General features: G+C 37.0%; 1 protein-coding gene and 1 long non-coding RNA gene across 2 annotated transcripts; both read right to left on the bottom strand.

Annotated features, from left to right (window-relative positions):
- Nucleotides 1-1,513: 1,513 nt before the first annotated feature.
- LOC116536114 lies at nt 1,514-21,874 on the bottom strand. Its single transcript, XR_004262482.1, has 3 exons — nt 21,805-21,874; nt 18,516-18,522; nt 1,514-1,524 (listed from the first exon to the last, which is right to left on the bottom strand). It is a non-coding gene; the product is annotated as an uncharacterized LOC116536114 (long non-coding RNA).
- Nucleotides 6,139-7,317, bottom strand: LOC116536113 (histone H2A-Bbd type 2/3-like). Its single transcript, XM_032257765.1, has one exon. The coding sequence runs from the start codon at nt 6,556-6,558 to the stop codon at nt 6,211-6,213; it is 348 nt and encodes a 115-aa protein (XP_032113656.1). The 5' UTR covers nt 6,559-7,317; the 3' UTR covers nt 6,139-6,210.
- Nucleotides 21,875-22,149: the final 275 nt, after the last annotated feature.

The following is a 22,149-nucleotide window of genomic DNA, read 5'->3' on the forward strand; positions in this document are numbered from 1 at the left end:
GAGACTATGCAAGAAAGATTTAATGAACTTGTAGACAGATCAGTAGAAATTATCTAGAAATAGTAGATATTTTGGCACATGAAAGACTTCTTCTTTATATTTTTGAAATATTTTAAGCCAAAAACATTGTAGTATAAGGACTGTTACATATGAAGATTTAAAATATATGACAAAATAAAAATGTTGGGAATAAATTGAATTTTATTGTTTCAAAGCTTTCATATTTCAAATAAAGTTATTTAATACTAACTCTAAACAGATAGAAATTTGAGGATTCACTTTATAATCTTTAGAGCAGCCACTAAAAAGCTTGTATTTTTAACACTCACAAAATATTTAAAATGTAAGACTGAAAACTATTCAACAAACTCAAAAGAAGCACTAAAAGAAAAACATGGACACCAAAAATAGAGCTAGAAGACAAAGAATAAGATCATAGACTTAAACCAACCTGTAACAATAATCCCACAAATATGCTAACAACTCCAAGGAAATAGTATCGAAGTAAAATAAAAGACCTATATTATAGACAACTATTTGTCATCTCTAAGAATATACTTTAAACATAAAAAATATGGGAAAGTTGAAAGTATAAGAAAAGAGAAAATATCATGCAAAGACTAACAATTGTAAGGAAGCTGAAATGACTGTTGCAATATCAAGCAAAGTAAACTTCAGAATAAGGAACGTTTCTAGGAATAAAGAGCCACATTCCACAGTACTAAAAGGGTCAATTTATCAAGTTGGCAAAACCATCCTAAAGTGTATGAACTTATTAACAGTGCTTTAAAATATATTAAGCAATAATTGATAGAACTAAATGGAGAAACAAACAAATCCACTTTTGTAATTAGAGTATTTTACTACTCTCTCTGAGTATTGACAGGGCAAATAATAAATCAGTATGGATTTGGAAGACCTCAACAATAATATTCCCAAATCTGCTTTAGTTGACTTTACAAAGTAATTCACCTGAAAACTTAAGAATATGCATTCTTTTCTAGGAGACAGGGAATGTTCATCAAAGTTAATTAAATAAGATACTGTATTAGTCCATTCTTATCCTGTTACAAAGAACTGCCTGCGACTGGGTGACTTATAAAAGAAAGAGGTTTAATTGACTCACAGTTCTGCAGGGTGGAGGAGGCCTCAGGAAACTTACAATCATGGCATAAAGGAAAGGAAACATGCCCTTCTTTACATGGTGGCAGAAAGAAGAAGTGCCGAGCAAAGGAGAAAAGCTCCTTATAAAACCATCGGATCTCCTGATAACTCACTCACTATCATGAGAAAACATGAGAGTAACTGCTCCCATGATTTAATTGTCTCCCACCAGTTTCTTTCTACAATATGTGGAGATTATGGGGACTACAATTCAAGATAAGATTTGAGTGGGCACACAGCCAAACCATATTAGATGCCATAAATCAAATCTTAATTTTAGAAGATTGAAATTGTAGGGAGTATGATCTCTAAAATTACAATATTAATTTGGCAATAAATAATGATACAACTCTGAGAATACTCCAGATATTTGGACATTATAGCAGTAGACTTGTAAATATATAAGTCATGTAGAAAGCCATAAGGAAAATTAGGAACTATATTGAGTGAAAATTTAAAGGTTCCATGTTAAAATTTGTGGAATACAGATAAATCAAAGTTTAGGGAGGAAAAAAAGTATACCTTTAAATGCCTATAAAGAAGATTAATTTCAAATCTACTTAAGTTTCCACCTTAAGAAACTGGCAAAATAAGAGCAAATTAAACAAAGTATAGGAGAAAAAGACAATAATGAAAAGATATAATGAACTAAAAATCAGTAAGAGAAAAAAATGACATCCAAAGCTTGGTTATTTAAAACACTAATAAAATTAATAAGCTTTAGCAAGATTTATCAATAAAGGGTGAAAAATATAAATTATCAATATAAAGAATGAAATAAATATGACCCCATATTGTATAGTACCATATTGTACAATAAATTAATGTAATATTAAGAAAATATTTTAATAAATTAAATAACTTGGATTAAGTGGGTACTTTTCTTAGAAAATACAATTTACCAACGTTGACACAAGATCAAAATACACTAAGAATAATATGATACCAATTGTATTAGTTCATGTTCACACTGCTGATAAGTACATACCTGAGACTGGGCACTTCACAAAAGAAAAAGATTTAATGGACTTACAGTTCCACATGCATAGGAGGCCCTCACAATCATGGCAGAAGGTGAAAGGCATATCTCACATGGCAGCAGACAAGAGAAGAGAGATTGCGGGGGAAATCCCCCTTATAGAATCATCAGATCTCATCGATAGTGAGAAACAAACTCACTATCATGAGAACAGAATGTGAAAGATCTGCCCCCATGATTCAGTTACCTCCCACTAGGTGCCTCCTACAAAACATAGGAATTCAAGATGAGATGTGGGTGGGGACAGAGCCAAATCGTATCACCAATTAAATACATTTTATTTGAAATAAAAGTTTCCCACAAAACAAATTGCATTTCCAGAGATTTTCACTTATGAATTTTATCAAACATTCATGTAAGAAATACAACTAATCTTAAACATTTTCAGCAATAGAGAAGGAGGTAACACTGGTCCTCTCATATTATAAAGTCAGTGTAATCCTGATACCAAAACCTGACAACAAATATAGTACCAAAAAAAAAAAAATTTAAAGATAAATATTCTTCATGAACAGTGATGCAAATATTCTTAATAGAATATTAGTAAACCAAATCCATCAAAATGTAAGAAGGATGGTTTAAAAAAGTGGGTTTTATATTAGGAATACAATAATGATTTTATATTTGAAAATCAATAATTTTATTCATCACATTAATAAGAGTAACATCAGATGATTATCTCATAAAATAGAGATGTATTTGTTAGAATTTAGCTTACAATTATGATAAAATCTCTCAGAAAACTTAGGAATAGAAGAAACTTATTTAATGTAATAAAGTGTCATCATGAAAACAGAGCTACTATCATACTTAATTCTAAAAGACTCAATGAATGCTCTCCTAGAAACAGGAAAAACACAGAGATTTCTCCTCTAGTAAGTTTTGTTGAATGTTTCATTGGCAATCCTAGAACGTGCCATTATACAAAACCCTAATACACCTAATGAGTGAATTTGTAAGAAAGAAAGATAACAGGTCAATACACAAATATCTGTTGCATTATACAGTTTCTAGTCTAATTTGAAAATGAAATTTTAAACTTCAATAAATAATAGACTAAAAATGGAAATATTTAGAAATAAACTTAGCAAAATTATGTGAGAGCTTCACATTGAAAACTACAAAGTATTGTTGAGGTAAAAATTAGAGAGATATTCCAGGTTCATGATTTGGAAATTCATCTTTATTAAAATATTCTCCTGAAATTATCCTATAGATTAAAGACATTATCAATTATTGTCCTAACAAGTTATTTTTAAGGGGTCAGAATTGCCAAAACAATCCTATAATTTGTATTAAAATTTAAAAGCTCTAGAAAATTCAGAATGTATTTTTTTCTAAAGAAAAAGAAAAAAGTTGGAAGATTTATATTAACTGATTTTGGACCTTAGTATAGAGCTGGCATAATCAAGAAAATGTGATATTTATGTAAGATTTGAAAATGGATTTAAAAATAATAGAGATAACAATAATAAGCCTTCACATATGTAGCCAACATTTTTGACAAAGATATTATGATGATTAAATGGGCGTGGGACAGTTGGGAAGAAAATCCTGTCAATAAATAGTGTTGGAACAATAGGATAAACATATTAAAAAAACAACATGGGCCCATTATCGGGCTCTATAATGTGTTGAATAGTGTACCTCTCAAATTTATGTTTATTCAGAACCTTAAAATGTGACTTTGTTTAGAAATATAATGTTTAAAGATATAATCACTTGAGTTAAGGTCATACTGGATTAGGATTAGTGTGACCTAAATACAATATGACTAATGTTCTTGTAAAAAGAAAGGAGGAAACAAATAGCCACACAGAGAGAATACCATATGACTATAAAGAGAGAGATTGTAGTGATGTGACTACAAGCCAAGGAAAATCAAAGATTGCTGCCAACCAACAGAAATTAAAACAAGGCAAGGAAGTTTCTTCCACTACAGCCATTACAGAGAGCATAGTTATGTTGAAAACATGATTTGGAACTTCTGGTCTCTAAAACTGTGAGGGATTACATTTCTGTTGTTTGGAGACACGGCATCTCATTGCGCTAATTTGCTACCGCAGGCCTAGTAAACTAAAATCTCCAACTAATATCATGCACAATATTAATATAAGATGGGTTTCAGACATAAACATAAAAGTTGGAAACATAAAGTATCTAGAAGAATCTATAACAATATCCCCATTACCATGGATTAAAGAAAGATTTCTCAGAAAACACATGTACAGCATTAATTACGTTATTTAGAAAAATAAGTTGGACTTTATCTTCTTTTTAAAATTTGTGTTCAGCTAAAACTGCTCCGATGATTTTATTTGTTAACTTGACTGGATAATGGAGTGCCCAAATATTTGGTTAAATATTCTGGGCATATTAGTGAGGGTGTTTCAGGATGAGAATAACATTTGAATTGGTATGCTGAGTGAAACAGATTTCCCTCCCCAATGTGGGTAGGTCTCATCCAATCCTTTCAAGGCCTGAATAGAACAAGAGTGAGCAAGAGTAAATTTGTTTGCTCTACCTGAAAATCTTCCAGTTGGGACATTAGTCTTTTCTTGTCGTCAGACTTGGAACAACACTTACACCATTTGGCTTTCTTAAATCTCAGGCCTTCAAACAGAGACCAAAACTGACTTTATTGGCTCTTCTGGTTCTCAGGCTTTCAGACTGAAGATCTTGGAACTTTTCATTTATCGTAACTGTGTAAGCAAATTCTTCATTATAAATCTTTTCATCTATTCTTATATATAATAATTTTTTTCATATATATTCTATAGGTTGTGTTTCTCTAGAGAACCTTGACTAATATGGGGACCTTTAAAAAATACCAGGACAAGTCACAGAATGGGAGAAAATATCTGTAAGCACATATTAGACAAGTGTTTTAGCTAGTATATATAAAGTATGCATACAACTCAATAATTAAGAAAAAATGCAATAAAAGATAGATAAAAACTTCAATATATATCCTACACAAAGTATGTTAATGGTCAATAAAAACATAAAAATGTTCAACACATTAGTTATAAGGGGAATTAAAAATAAATTATAATGAGATATCACTATACAATTATTAAAATAGCTGAAATTTAAATGTTTCACATGTCTCAAATGTTTGTGAGGATGTGGAACAACTAGAATTATCATGAATTGTTACTAGGAGTATAAAATGGTAAAACTACTTTGTAAAACTATTTATTAGGAAATTAAGCAGTCACGTACCACATAATCCAGCAATTTCACTTTTAGATATTTACTTGGGAGTAATGAAAACGTAGTCCCAAAAAACTTTGAATAAGAATGTTCAAAATAATCCCTCCCATTCAGCCTCCAAAATGCTGGATTACAGCTGTGAGCTCCCTTGCCTAGCCTTCAGCATAAATTTGATGTTTGTTCTTCCTTCAGTTTTAGCAGAATTTGTGTTGCTCTGATAGGAGCTCTTTTCAAGCTGATGTTTATTCTTCCTAGTGACTCACACTAGATAATTGATCAGATATGTTATAACAAGTTAATATAAGTTTATTTTGGTGCAAAGAAAATTGAAATCCATGCATAGCTTTTTCATAATGTACATTTTCCATGAACTATTTGAAGCTCATGAGCTTTGTGTGAATGTGTGCGTGTATGTGTTGCAGCTTTTTAAAACTCTACACAATAAAACACCTGGAATTGTTTTTAAGTATATACCTGGAAGCATCTGATTTACTTTCTCAAATGAATATTAAGATGTATCAAGAAGTTGTTTTAAATGGTGCAAGCTTCCAAATTTAAATACTAAGTAAACATGAGTCTGCTTTTTTTTTTTTTTTGCTTCCAATAAACACTTTATTGACAGAATTAATGAAGGCCCAAGACTTTAGGGCCGGTGGGGGCAGGGGGTTGGTGGTTTGGGGCAGAGGGGTGGTGGTTTTGGGGCGGGGGAGAGGTTTGGGGCTGGGGGTTTTGTGGCCAGGTGGGTGGATGAGCAGACGTGCCGGGTCCCAGGAGTCTGGCGTTGTCAGCAGCTAGTTCGGGCCGGGAGCCACTTGAGAGATGGTTGTTGTATGAAAGAGGGTGCTCAGCAGCCCGTTATTATGAACCGCCATGTCCAACAGCCGCGGAGTGATGATCCTCTCGCCGTTGTTTTGGGCCTCCTTGACCGCCAGCTCCAGGATCTTGGTCGTCAGATACTCAATCACCGCAGCGAGGTAGACTGGCGCGTTGTGACTCAGGCACTGGGCGTAGTGGCTTTCCCGTAGACTGCGCTCCATGTGGCCAACCGAAAATAGAAGTTCCGCTCGGGCGGTGCGAGAGCGGGTATGCCCCCGGCGGCGGGCACCAGAGGACCCTCTGTGGCTCCTCCTCTCCGACATGCTGGCTATTGGGTGCCCTATCTCAGCTCGGCTTGTTCTAGCACAAGGTGCCTCTCAAGATGACCGTTACGGAGTCCGGTACTGTGTATCCTAGCGACCAGGGCCAAGCCTCTCATTGGCTGGGGAGCCGAGTCCAATGGGCACGCACATCCTCGTGCCACCACATCATCACGTGGTAACGGCCTAGCGCGCACGTGATGACAGCCTCACCAGGGACACGCCCATCAGGTGACCTCATCGATTTCCCATTGGCCCCCAGGAAGCAGGCCTGGGCCCAGAAGTGGCTGGAGGGCCGTGGGGGTAGAGGTCGAGGGGAGCGGGGCATGGGAAATCCTGCTGATGACCCTCTCTTTGCCAGTGGGAACTCTCCCTTACTACTGGATGAGAACACTGTGGGAGCACTATGGGCTAGCAGGGGGAAGGTTGATCGGTACTGCTCGTTCACAATGTTGCACATCCATCACAATCACCTAGTTCCAAAACATTTTCAACACCCAGAAAAGAAACCGAAACCCTTGTACCTATAAGCAGTCACTTCCCACACTCCTCCTTCCACAGCACGGCTACCACCCCCGCACCCCCACCCCCACCGCACCACATACACAAGTCCTCAATAGTCCCTCAACCACTAATCAATCTGCTTTCTGTCCATAGACATTTGCCTGTTTTGGAGATTTCCTGTAGATGGAATCATACAACCAAATGTGAGGCCTTGTGTGTCTGGCTGCTTTCACTTAGCATAATGTTTTCATCAGGGTTCATCCATGTAGAAGCATGAATCAGTACTTCCTTCCTTTGAATGACTGAATATTATTGCGTTGTATAAATAGGCCACATTTTGTTTATCCACACATCAGTTGATGGACAAGTTATTTCCGCCTCTGGCTATTGTGAATAGCACTGCCATGAGCATCTCTCTACAACCTTTTGGTTGAATATCTGTTTTCAGTTCTTTTGGGCCTATTTCTAGGAGTCAAACTGCTGGCTCATATGGTAATTCTGTTTAACTTATTGAGAAACCACCACACTGATTTCCACAGCAGCTGTAATTTTTCGCATCCAACAGTAGTGCATGAGAGTCCCAGTTTCTTCACATCCTCATCAAAACTTTTTTCTGTTTGTCTCATTTTTAAACATGGGTCTGTTTTTGGACCCTATTTTTTTTTTTTTTTTTTGAGATGAAGTTTTGCTCTTCTTGTCACCCAGGCTGGAGTGCAATGGCGCAATCTCGGCTTACTGCAACCTCTGCCTCCTGGATTCAAGTAATTCTTCTGCCTCAGCCTCCCAGTAGCTGGTGGACCCTATTGTTTAGTTTGATGACATTCTCTTTTTCTATGTCACATTTTAACATACATATATAGATTTCTTTTCTTCTAGTAGGATTTGGTATCTGTTGAGATAAAGTCCCGTATCATTTTTTCACTTCACCAAAAATGTTTTTGCTTATTCTTCTAGAAGAAATCATAAAGAATTTTTAATAATTTTAGAGCTTTTAAATTCACCCTTTATGTTCATTCTTGATTTAGAAAGATGTCAGCTGAGATAAAAAAGATAGTCAAAACAGCTTTTTAAATAATTCAGCAACTTAAATCATTACTATTCTGATGTAATGGTTAACAATTTATTTTTTATAAGAAGTATATAGTAGGGACAGCAGTACACTCTTTGAGTCTTTTTATGGAACATTTGAAAAATTTTGATACCATAGGTATGCATCAGACCTCACTCCCCACACTTCAATACTAGCAAAGTGTTATTTTTTAGAACATGTTTATGCAGCACATTATGCCTTAGAATGGTTATTGTAAAAGAAACATAAACTTAGGTTAACAGGAAAGATAAATTTAGTAGCAATCACAGTTAACTGCCTGCCAAAAAAAAAAAAAAAAGATGACAGTGGAGGAAGTGGTAGGCACATGACCTAGCCTAGCAAGTATTTTACATTTCTCTTCTATAAACTTTGGATGAGATTAGGTGACTTGAAGTGTTGCTGTAAACCCAAATGATTATAGAATTAAAAAAAAAAATCTCTCACAGATGTTCAAAGACTAAAATGAGCACATAAACAAAATTTAAAGCAGAAGCAGCAATCATTCAAAATAAATTTCTCTGAATGAAAATGTAAAGAAGAGAGAATACAAAAAGACTATCAAAGGTAGTTCCATAAAAGCACCCAAAGGAGACATTTACTGACTGCTAAAGTAAGAACACAACTCGTATGAATTTCCGACTAATTAATCCACCACTGTATAATCTCCTCCTTTTGGCAAAATAATTAGTCCATTAGATTTTAAGTTCTAAGTGAAACTGAGTAATTTCTAAAGCTATGACTCTTATACATTGGTACTATATCTACCTAGTAGTAAAGTTTAATGTATTTACTACTGTTTCACATATATCCTGGACCTTTCCCAAACTTTTTTTAAAAGAATTGTGGTAATGTAAGAAAACTAAGTATATAGATAAACTACCAGGACTTAAGCAAACCAAAAAAAGTGGGCATTAATGATCCATATCAGTTCTATTTTACTGGAACTCTCCTACGTTATTTTAGATCATCAGTGACTTTGTACCAAAACCAGAAGTAAACCAAACAGATAAAAAACACACTAAAATATTAAATAAAGTAAAAAGAGACATATTGCTTTATGACTTCTTGGTAATGAGCTGACTATTTCCTGATACTTTAGTGTTCCCCAAAATATTAACTTATTTTCCAAGAAAATAAGAGAAGAATTCCATGTCATGTATTACGGCTGTCCGCAAAATACTCAGAAACACCCTAAATGCCTTAAGTAGTCCTGTGCAAAAGAACTGTTTAACTCTATCATGATATGTTTCTCTTTTTCTGGGAAACACATATTGCTAGCCCACAGAACAAAGCTTAGGAAATTTTGCCATACAGTCATTTATTATCTATATGGAAAGAAGCATTATTTTTCTCTCTCAAAAGGAAAGAGTTAAATCACTAATCTGGAAAAATTAAAATGAATAAAAAACATGAGGTATTTATCAACATATACTAGGAAAATATACTATGGTTAATTGGAAAAGTCATTTGAACACCTTGATTTATTCTAAAACTAAGTTGAAATTATAATTTAAAAAGTAAAGGGTTATATATTTTAAAAGTGTATATCAATCCAAATGGTATTAAATTGAACTGTAATCTGCCTGCCCAATGCAATAAGATCAGATATCTATACTGAGGTTACCTCCAAGCCATTGGGGAGGCTGGGACTTAAGCACTAGCTGCCTGATCCTCCTATGCAGGACACAAAGCAAGGAGAATCAGGCAGAGCTAATGCTTAAGTCCCAACCTCTCTGATTTCTAGCAAGTAAGAGTTTTTAAAGGCAGAATTAAATTTCATGAAAGCAGAAGATATAGGCAAAATTGTAAACTATACATAGAGGTTACATATTGCTTTTCGCTTAACAGGGCAGAATATCTAGAAGCAGAGGCTCACAGGGGTCATAGGTGGATTCAAAGATTTTCTGATTTGCAGTTGGTTAAGGAAGAAAAACTGTTTAAGGATTTGGGGTCTAGAGAAAACAATGTTAGCTTTGGCTCCTGGGTGTGACTCCCTCCAGACCCCACAAGAAGAAATTAAGAACAATGAATGGCGGTCAGAATTCAGTCTTCAGGTTCCCCTTATCTCAGGTCTATGTGCTAGTGGATTGATTTGGTGTTGCTCTGGGTTTTTTTTAAAACAACACAGAGACATATTTTAAGATGTTATCTTTAATTTCTGTAGGTGATTCAAACATATTGTGATGCTGTTACAGTAGGTAGTTAGACATGAGCAGGGCAGGAGAGCTGCTGTCCCTCACCAAGAATGACAGGCAACCATCAGGTGATGGTCAGGTGGTTGTTAAACTGTCTCTCTAGAGTAATAATTGGCCACAGCCAGAGCCAGGGAAAGACAATCTCCTAGTAGATAGAAAACAGTTGAAACTGGTGATCAGCAGCTTCCCAATAAGATTTCAAAAGTTGGGTGAGGGGGCTCAAGCATGTGCCCTAAGAGGCAAAATGGCAGACTTTTACTGGTATATGACCTGCTTTTAGGAATGCTCAGCTGGTAAGAGAGTTACCTCAAGTGAGCTTGTGCACAACTTCAATAAACTCAATGTGCATGTGGCTCCTCCCAAGTGTTGGTAGGACACTGTGCATGCAGACAACCTGTCCAAGGAAACATCAGGGGAGAAGAAACACAAACCTTGAAAACATGGCAGCCAGTGTATAAAGCCCCAAGCCAAAGGTCAAACAGCACATTTGAATCTTTCAAGTACCTGCTTGGCTATCTTCCAAGTGTACTTTACTTCCTTTCATTCCTTCTCTAAAACTTTTTAACAAACTTGCATTCCTGCTCTAAAACTTGCCTTGATCTCTCACTGTATCTTATGACCCTTGGTTAAATTATTTCTTCTGAGGAAAGAATTGATGTTGATGCAGGCTCATATAGATTCACCCCTGCTAAAAATGCTAGATTCCTTGGCTATTGTTTGAAACTACTAATGCTTTCTTATTTATCAAGTTGCTTATTTACTTTTCAGGGCTAGCTAGGTGCCTGAAATTTCCCCTGAAGGAAATTAAGATTTTTCCTTTATTTCTACGCTTGGGGGTTGTGGGGGAACCTGCAGCCCCCTAACAAGACATCCCTGCTATGTCTGAAAAATAAGTAGAAAAAAACATCGAAGAGATGGGATCTTATTATCTTGTATAGCTAAAATTATCCTTCAAGAAAGATACTGTGCTTGACCTCAAGGAAGTGAAATGGAATGAGTATTATGTCTACACAATAAGATTATTAGCTGAATTTAAAAAGGAGTTTAAAAGTTCAGAATTATCACTTAAACGAGCCTCTTGAAATTCAGAAATTTACTAAGGTTATTTTGGGTCAATTAGAGCAAGTTCATCAAGCGCTCCTTAAAGTATTTCTATGATTTTATGCATCAGATTCACCTCAGGAATCTTTACTCCTGTCTCTGTGGAAAAGGAATAATTCCAAGTAATTGAGAAATATAAATACAAAAGTCAGATGGAATATCAAAGTATTAAATAAACAATGACTAATAAAGCTGGTTTTGAGGATAAAGTTGAGACTGGAATTAAGCCTTGCATCAGAGTTAAATTTATCTGTATAGCTACTAGGAGCTACAGTGTTTATCACACACATGAGAATCTCAGATCACAAGGGCAGGCTACTCCAAATCAGAAAGACAAGTAAATTTTAGTACAGGCAAGCATATGTGGATTTTTTTTTCAATCTCACCAATAACATAAATCACGCCTTTTTTTGTTGAGAAAATCTAAATTAGGAGATTGAAAGGAAGGATAGATGATGCCTTGTAATACTCATTTTTCTGGACATGGACACTACCCCATGGAAACATGAAGAAGGGGAAACTAACAATAGGTGGAATCCAGGTTCTGCCAATTAACATTAATGTCTGAAATCTAGACACAGTGACTGAGGGCTTTACTACTTAAAGTGTAATCAAGAGACCAGCAGCATTAGCATCATATGGAAAGTTGTTTGAAATTCAGACTATCAGTCTTTACCCAGGACCTTTTGAATCTGTAACTGCCTGAAGGGTTCTTCCTGCCCACTGCATTAAAAAAAATTACCATGGCATTGTAGTAGAGAAATAGTTTAATAGACACAAGGCCAGCCACACCATGTGGGAGATGGAGCTCTTACTTAAATCGTGTCATCAAAAGCTCATAGATTAGAAGTTTTTCAAAAATGGTTTGGAGGAAGTGGTGGGAGTGGCCACGTATCAGGTGCTGGCTGCTGATTGGCTAGGGGGGAGATAAAATCATAGAGGGTCAAAGCTGTTCTCTTGTGGTCTGAATCAATTCTGGGTGGGGCCGCTGGAATGAGGTTGGCAGTTCAAGGTTTGGTGAGAGAAACTGTGCCATTCTGACCCATACTTAGATAGAGTTTAATCAGAAAATAATTCATAGAAACAGAAAGTAAAATGGTAGTTACCATAGGTCAGGGAGTGAGAAGATTTGGAAGCTATTAGTCAAAAATGCAAAATTTCAGTTAGATAAGAGGAATAAATTCAAGGGTTCTATTGTACATCATGATGAATATAGTTAATAACAATATGTTGTATACTCAAAAATTGCTGAGAGGAGATTTAACTGTTCTCACCACAAACGTTATAAGTATGTGAGGTAATGCATATGTTAAATAGCTTGATTTAACCATTCCACAGTATATAAAAAAATCATGTTATATGCCATAAATATATTCAGTTTCTATTTGTTAATTTAATAAACAAGAAAATAATCCTGTGTAAAATCCATCCTTTCATAGTTGGATATTTCAAAACTTTTTAGAATTTTTCTTTTGAAAATACCTAGTTGTCTTAAATGGCACTGAATTCACTGTATTGTCAACTCAGTTCAAATCTTTTCCATTTCTTTTTATACATTTTCTTTTATGGCATTACTATTACCCAAGGATATTGGTTTTCAGGTAGATCATTAATCTTCCACCAAATGGAAAAAGCTTTTTAAACAATTTCTTGATGATCCAACCACCAATCCTAAGTGAGGACTCCCACCATCTGGAGGACTTCAAAGATCATAACAATACCAACCACAGATCTCAACTCACTGCATCTTCTATGGGTTCAGAGTTGTCAAGGAGGACTCAATACTGAAGGCACTGGTTGGAGCAACGCTTTACTCACAGAATGGAGATGCAGTGGGATCAGCATCTGCAGTATTCACTGGTCTCTTGTGGCCAGTGGGTCCCTCCCCAGCAGTGAACTGCATGCAGCCCTTTACTTTTCGGCAAAAGCCCCATTCTTTTACCTCGAGGAGGCAGATACACTGGTGGGGCTGGCCAGGGGCCATATGGCAAGCCCAAGATTATAAGAAAGCTCACTGCATACCTAGAAAAGGGGAAGGGTTTCTCCTAGTAAAGAAGAATAATCTGGGGACAGTTAATAAGTCTGCACCCAGCTTCCACATGGGGGAATATTCCAGGCCCAGGACACTTATGGGGCAATTCTGGAGAGGGCAGGAGGTCTTGTGATGGCTGCTGCTTCCTCCAACAGTTTCTAACATATTAAGCATGAAATAAATACTAAAGACTAGGGAACATTTTATCTTATAGAACCCTTAAAGGGATTGAGAATTTCTATGTGGTTCAGTAGAAAAGAATCTAAGAACAATGTAAAGTTAAAAAAAAAAAAAAGTGGCCGGGCGCGGTGGCTCAAGCCTGTAATCCCAGCACTTTGGGAGGCCGAGGCGGGTGGATCACGAGGTCAAGAGATCGAGACCATCCTGGTCAGCATGGTGAAACCCCGTCTCTACTAAAAATACAAAAAAATTAGCTGGGCATGGTGGCGCGTGCCTGTAGTCCCAGCTACTCAGGAGGCTGAGGCAGGAGAATTGCCTGAACCCAGGAGGCGGAGGTTGCGGTGAGCCGAGATCGCGCCATTGCACTCCAGCCTGGGTAACATGAGTGAAACTCCGTCTCAAAAAAAAAAAAAAAAAAGTGATGTAAACTTATCAGTTTGGCCTGCTGCTTAAAACTATGGTGAGCATAAAGGTAAAAAGGTGAAGAGTGAAAAGACTGAAACAAATTATGTATAATATCCAATTACACATTTCTTGTAATTTGAAATTCTGATAAAGGATAACTAGCTATATTACTGATCTATCAGTGCCATAACAAATTGCCTAGTAATTTAGTGGTTTAAAACAACGCTCATATATTAGCTCATTGCTCTGTAAGTCAGAAGTCTGACCCAGTCTGGCTAGATTCTCTACTTAGGTCTCATAAGGCTGAAATCATTGTGTGGGCCAGAGTTGTGGTTCACATATGGGGCTCAGCATCTTCTATGCTTACTAGTTGTCGACATAATTTATCTCCTTTGCATGCTTTCCATGTAGCCTCTTCATCTGCAAGCCAGTAATAACACGTTGAGTCTTTCTTATGCCTCAGATCTCTCTGATATCCCCTTCTGTTGCATTTCTTTTGATCTCATATTCTGCTTTTATTGGCTCATGAGATTGAATTGGGCCCACTTGGATAATAAAAAATAATCTCTCTGTTTTAAAATCAACTGAATGGTAATTTACACCTTCAAAGTCCTTTGTGTCATGTGGTCATAGCATAACCATGGGAGTAACACAAGGGACTATGGTCAAGGGGCTAAAAATTCTATCTACCACACTGGATAAGTCAAGGGGCTGGCAAATACATCATGACAGTAATGGAAGGGAGGCAGTATAATGTAATGTTTAATAGTCATGAGCCTTGGAGGTTTAAGTCCTGACTATGTCATTTCTTAAATGTTCTTTTCTGTTAGCTTTGTTTTCCTTACATAAAAAATAAGGATAGTAATGGTAACTAACTCATAGTATTTATTGCTGAAAGGACTAAATCACAAATATATTTAACCATCTGCCATATACTTTATTCCCATATTTGTTAGTTATTATGATAACTTTTATTTTCTATATATTTTATTTTATTTTTATTTTTATCAAAATAATACGTGCAGGTTGTAAAATGATACATAATAAAGATCAGTTTGAAAAGGAAAATCACTTTATACTTCTATTCTCACTTGTCAAAGGAAACTGTCTTGAATCAATTCTGGTTATAGGTTTTTTGAGAATTACCTCTCTACTCTCCATGTATTTTCGTAATTATTCCTTGACACAATCTGTTGAAACCATGCTATGAAAAATAGACTTAGATCAATAGAATCAATATCACTATTCCCATCTCTTTTCTTCTTTCCAATTCTTGGTAGTTTTAAATTATTTGTATTTCTTCTATTGGTTACTGATGTAATTCTTAATAAATATTTGCTTCTTGTTCTTCAAACTTTAGATAGTTCTCTTAATGTCTCGCAATATAAGACAGGATATTAGAGCCCTAATCTTCTCTCTAGTGCTTCTCTCATTTTTCTGTCAGCTCTAATTTACTCGGCATTGTTAATATTGATGTTCATATTGACATCATTTACATTTTGATCTGTAGTCTTAGTTAGATATTTATAACAATCTTTATGATACCACAGATTTATAATTATTGTTCAACTGTGGCTGAAGGAGGCCAATATAGAGCTTGAGCTATGGCTTCAGAAGGTGCAAACCTCAAGCCTTGGCAGCTTCCACATGGTGTTGAGTGCGCCAGTACACAGAAGTCAAGAATTGGGTTTGGGAACCTCTGCCTAGACTTCAGAAGATGTATGGAACCACCTGGATGCCAAGTTTGCTGTAAGTGGTGCTCTCATGGAGAACCTCTGCTAGGGCAATGAAGAAGGGAAATTTGGGGTTGGAGCACCCACACAGAGTCTCTACTGGGACACTGCCTAGTGAAGCTGTAAGAAGAGGGCCACCATCCTCCAGACCCCAGAATGGTAGATCCACTGACAGCTTGCACCACATGCCTGGAAAAGCCACAGACACTCAATGGCAGTCCATGAAGGCAACTGGTATTGAGGTTGTACCCTGCAAAGCTACAGGGGGTGGAGCTGCCCAAGACTATGGGAACTTACCTCTTACATCAGTATGACCTAGACGTGAGACATGGAGTCAAAGGAGATCATCTTGGGATGTTAAAATTTGACTGCTCTGCTGGGTTTTGGACTATCACAGGGACTGTAGCCCCTTGCTCTGGCCAATTTCTCTCACTTTGAATGGCTGTATTTACCCAATGCTTGTACCTACCATTGTATCTTGGAAGTAACTAACGTGCTTTTGATTTTATAAGCTCCTTAGTGAAAGGGACTTGCCTTGTTTCAGATGAGACTTCGGACTGTGGACTTTGAATTAATGCTGAAATGAGTTGAGACTATGGGGGACAGTTGGGAGAGCATGATTGGTTTTGAAATATGAGGACATGAAATTTGGGAAGGGTCATGAGAGGAATGATATAGTTTGGTGGTGTCTCCAAATCTCATCTTGAATTCCCATGTGTTGTGGGAGGTACCTGTTGAGAGGTCACTGAAGCATGGGAGCAGGTCTTTTCTATGCTTTTCTCATGATAATGAATAAGTCTCATGAGATCTGATCATTTTAAAAAGAGGAGTTCTCCTGCATAAGCTCTCTGTTGGCCTGCTGCCATCCATGTAAGATGTGACTTGCTCTTCTTTGCCTTCTGCCATGATTGTGCATCCACTTTCCTCCAACCACTTTCCTTCATAAATTTCCAACTTTCTGTTATGCCTTTATGAGCTGCATGAAAGCAGACTAATACAGGTAAGTAATGTAATAGGATTCTATTTCCTTCTTTATTGGTCCAATATCACAATCTTTATGCCACTCAGAGGAGTATATTATTTCTTTTTTAAATGAGTACAGTTCATTCCACATAATGTGAAGTATTATTCTGAAATGATACATAATGTAGAAATACAGTAAAGACCATTGACAAACTTAATACTTTAATTATAGGACCACAAATGTTTATTTTCTAAACAGCTATGCTATGAAGCAAAACTCACGTAGCACTCTGAAAAGATAAAATCCAATATACTCTTAAAAATAAGGCTTAAACTTGGATAACTGTGGTCAAAATTATACTTATTCTTTACCATTTGAATTTAGAAATCATGGTTGCGGTTTGCCATTTTGATTAAATGAACAAGTGGCATCACTTACATAAACTACTTTTTTAAAAGTCAATTTCTTTCAATTCCATTTTTGTTCATTCTTTGGTTTCATGTGAATGTTCTTTTTCTTACATTTCTTTTTGTTCAAGCTAAAAGCACATTATGAAATAGAATATCAACTCTTAATTTATGTAATGAATTGAGCAATGAATTATTTAGTACAGTGAAAATTACTTTGTAATGTCACGATGATATACACAATCTTATGTACATGCATGTCAGAGAAAAAACAATAGCCGTGAACTACTAAATTCCAGGGCTATTGGCTATATTTGCCATAAACTCCAGAAAATAAGAAAAGCCCAAACATGTTTGTTCTCTGGAAACACAACATTTTCCACCAAATAAAAAAATAATCTGATTATGGTGAGTTCTGTTTGTTTCTTCTAAGGGGCACAGTGAGTCAAAATATGTTAAGAGAAGATCACACTCAAAATTGATATAATGTAAAGATGTGAATAACAGACACCGGGATTCCAAAAAGGGAGAAGGTGACAGGGGGTTACGGGTTTAAAAATTACCTATTGGGTTCAATGTTTACTATTCATGTGATGAGAACACTGGAAGCTCAATCTTCATCATTACACAATAAACCCATGTAACTATCATGCACATATACCCGCTTCATTTAAAAAAATTACGTTATCAAAAGATGTATTCCCACTTAATCTCATTCATTTATATGAATGAAAATAAACATAAAATTGAAATAGAAAATACACATGAACCCTGGCTTATAAATATTAACTTTCTTAATGCTGAGCAAAAAGTCAAATTTCAAAAATGTTTTCGTTATAGCCAGTTCTGTGGTGTTTATATGGAATATAAGATCAGCTATTTGTTAGTAGGTAGGAAAATGGCAAACTCTTCAATAATAAATTCACTTATTGTATATTTTACTTGCATCAAATGATTTTATATATAACAGTTCAGAGTCAGCAAAATCATTTCTCTCTATTGAATATATTATTAGTTTCCAAAACCAGATCAACCAACCAGCCAGCCATATCACAAAGGGGTGTTAGACTCCATTCTAGTAATTATTTTATTTCCTTATGTTTTGTACATTTTGTACAGAAACAAAATCAAGTAATGACTTTTGAGAAAAAATTATACTAAAAACTAAAGTCTTGAATATATTTAATGATTTCAACTGATGAATTCGCAGCTTGAGAAAGGAGATTACATCATGATTATGTGGAGAATAGACATCATTCTATTTTTTATTTCAAATTATGATCATGTAAATTAATTATAAAAAGTAGAAGGTCTTCAGTTAGTTCTGAAAATGGTGCTATAGCAATCACAAATTTCCTAAAAAACGTCTATCTTTATTAAATTTTCAGGTTAAGGTTCAAATGCCAATCTTAATGATGCCATCCAAATCCCTGCTTGAATAATGCGACTAATGTTGCATAAACACTCCTAAGCCTTATAAAGTAGGCTATATTCACTAATATTTATTTAAACAGATAATTTCTCTTCTTTTTTTCTATTTATTATCTAAAGAGTTAGTATGCCCCACTGCTAAGATGAGATGCTGTTGTATGTTCTAAATCGAGTGATTTCAAGGACAACAACTAGCATTGCCTCAGATGTTTGTAGAGTTTTAAATGTTGCTAATTAATGCTGTGAACAAAAACACAAAACAAAACAAAACGCCCACTGTGAGTGTTTACCATTCATTACCCCAGGACACCAACATCTTTTTCTCAAGTTGTATTCCAGCACAGTGGAGATACTGATTAAAGGGTCCATATGTTAGCAACATGGATACCCTGCTGAGCAACAGAAGAGTAAATTCTACAGGTCAAATGACACATTTTGTGATTGTGAATAACTTCAAATTTCAACGTTTTCTAAACAGTTGAATTAGTGAAGTCATGTACAATTTTTCTTGAAAAGGAGCACAGTCAAGAGTTTTTATTATTTTAAGAATAAATGTGACAAACGAATTAATTTGTACATTGAAGTCATTCTAGCCTTTAAGACTCCAGTAATACATTTCTAATTAAAAACCTCAAGTTAGCACCTCACTAGGCAGATCTCCATCTCCAGCATATGCATCATCACCAAAACAAAATCTAAAAGAGAATACATTTTCATGTTCTAAAAAGTTTACACACTATTTTGGAACCAAACATCATGAAATTAAATGAGATAAATCACTATATCCACAGGAGCAAAGAAGCCACTGCAAACTTAATTTAAGTACTAAGGGAATGTAGAGTATAGAGTAATTACTGAGCTTATCCTCTCAAGGCCCTCTTTCCCAAAGGACCCTGAAATGGTCATTTCTAGTCCTGATTTATCATCCACTTTCTGTTCCTTTATGTTCCATTGCTCAAAGAATCTCATTACTTTTGTTGTCCTTTGATGCCAGAACAAGGCATGTGTAGATAAACTCTTGAATACTACTAGCCCCTGTGTATTTCACTCTCTTGTAATTTTCCTACACTCTGTTCATACCTTTGTTGACAAATTTTTTTATTAAACTCTTCTCGAATTACCCAGTCATGAGTGCCATTCTTTCCTGTTGGTATTCTGACAGATCTATTGTGTGTCTATGTTAGCTACTTATTGCTGCTGTAACAGATCACCGCAAACTCAGTAACTTACAATGACAGAGTTCTAGATATCAGAAGTCTAAAATGAGTCTAACTGAGCTAAAATCAAGGTATTGGAAGGGCTGAGTTTCTTCTGGAGGCCCTTCAAGACAGCACCTGCATTCCTTGGCTCAAGACTCTTCAAAGCACATAATTCCAACCTCCGCTTCATTATCATACCTCTTTTACCTGACCCTGATCCTGCCTCCCTCTTATAAAGATGCTGTGGTTGCATTGGGACCACCCATATAATTTAAGATAATCTCATCTCAAAATCATTAATTTAATCACATCTTCAAGGACCCCTTTAACTTGACATATTCACAGATTCTGGGAATGTCATGGACATATTTGGGGTAGGGGAGATATTCAGTATAACATAATGTCTAATGATTGTTTACTGAATAAATAAATATAACCATCAGAATAACCTTCTCAAATAGCCCTTTACTCCTCCTTATCTTAGCTAATATTTATTGAATGTTAACTGTTTTCAAGACTCTATGCAAATGGAATTATATACACAATATCTTTTAATCCTCAAAACAAGCCCATGTAGCAGATATTAGGAATTTCCCTATTTTATAGCCAAGGAAACTGAGGACAAAAGAATTAAGTTACTATCCCAATGTTGCTCATATAGTAAGCAGCAGTATTGGAATGCAAACCCTGTTTCTTCTGACTGAAATCTCCATCACTGGTCTCAGTTTGTTTCACTGAGGACATGGTGAGCAAGCCTAATTCCTCTTCTACATGACGTATGTCAAAATATTTTAAGGCAAAGTACAGCTGAGAAGTGCCAAGATGACTGACTGGAAGCAGCTAAGGTGTGCTGCTCTCACGGAGAGAAGAAAGAGTGGCAAGTGAACACTAGCTCTTCAACTGGATTGTCCATGTGGGTACATTGGTATTTATCAAGGGAGCAATGAAACCTATGGAGAACAGAGAAGAGGAAGACAGAAAAGCTGTCCACCCAGAATTGGTGCAGAACTAAAGGAGGCTCCCTACTGCTGGGAAATGATGAGTAAGTGACAATCCTTGGGGAGCCACATTTTTGCCATGGACCTTTGCATCTCTGGGTTCAGGATATCCACCATGACCATCCTTCACTGGGGTCTCCAGACTGACACAGAGAGGTATATGGAGTCAGCCACTTCTCAGACACATGCAGAGGCTGGGGGCCTTGAACCCCTGGACACCCTGGCACCAGCTGCAGCAATTCAGGAACTGGGGAAGGAAAGGATCTCTCATATACCCCCAGGACAGAGGCCAAATCTATGGGGCTGAGCAGTGGACAGACCGTAGGTTTCACCTCCACTGTACCTTGCTGGACCAGGCCACTGACCTGGGACCTTAGAGTGATCACCCCAGCCCCACCTGAGCTCTTGGGCTGGTTAGCAGCTCTGCACTTCCCTGGGTTGAAGCTCCTAACGGTATCAAGCAGGCCCACCAGTTTTGCTGCTCCTCAGCTCCCTCCCCTTCTGCCCTCAGGCTCAAGAGGAAGCAAAGTGATTAACAACTAGCAAGAGCATCCAGCACAGCAAAGCTGCCTTACAGAAAAGTGCAGACTGTTTTCCACATGCGACCCTGCCCTTGCTACTTCTCAATGGGCAGGGCCTCCTGACCTGTCACCCTAGCCATCCCACTCCCCAGCCTGGGTTCTCAGACCAGTAGCAACTCTGCACTTCCCCGAAATGGTGTGCCCACCATTGGCAGATGAGCACCATTGGTAGGTCGGCACCATTTTTTTCTGCCTTGTAGACTCCACCCCTGCTGCCTCCAGGCTCAGGAGGGAGCAGAGAGATTAAAGACCTATTTAGACCGCACAAGGCAGTTGCCTTACCAGAAAAGGGCCAGAAAGTTTTCCATGCGAGTCCCTGCCTTGTTACTCTTCACTGGGCCTTTTGTTAAGATCCTCAGCATAATCATCCTGCCCCTGCATAAACACTTCATGCAATGGTAGTTCTGTGTTTCTCTGAAGAGGGCATACCAGAGACAACCCACAACTACTCCCCATTGCAGCTGCAGTGATGCCACCTTTACTGACCTCAGAATGGGGAGAAACAAAAGGCACACCGCAGCCATAATAGAGAGAGAAGCTCAGTCTTTCCTCCCTGTGAGTCCCCACCCCCATTTTTCACCAGGCATGGCCCCAGACTCAGGATGGCAGAGAAGCTGCCCCACTGCTGACTGAGCATTCCCACTGGCAGTGGCTCTGTGTTTCTCTGGGGTGGAGCTCTCAAAGGCAACTAAAAGTTTCTCTGCTACCTACTGCCACTGCAGTGGTTCTACCCTTGATGCTTTTGAACTAGGAAAGGAACAAAGAGTCCAAGGG

Source organism: Sapajus apella, unplaced genomic scaffold (assembly GCF_009761245.1).
Source record: "Sapajus apella isolate SASKATOON/1434 unplaced genomic scaffold, GSC_monkey_1.0 scaffold98, whole genome shotgun sequence".
Taxonomy (NCBI): domain Eukaryota; kingdom Metazoa; phylum Chordata; class Mammalia; order Primates; family Cebidae; genus Sapajus; species Sapajus apella.

Bases quoted from the DNA above. Each gene is read 5' to 3' on its own strand.
- LOC116536113 (XM_032257765.1), bottom strand. From the start codon at position 6,558: ATGTCGGAGAGGAGGAGCCACAGAGGGTCCTCTGGTGCCCGCCGCCGG.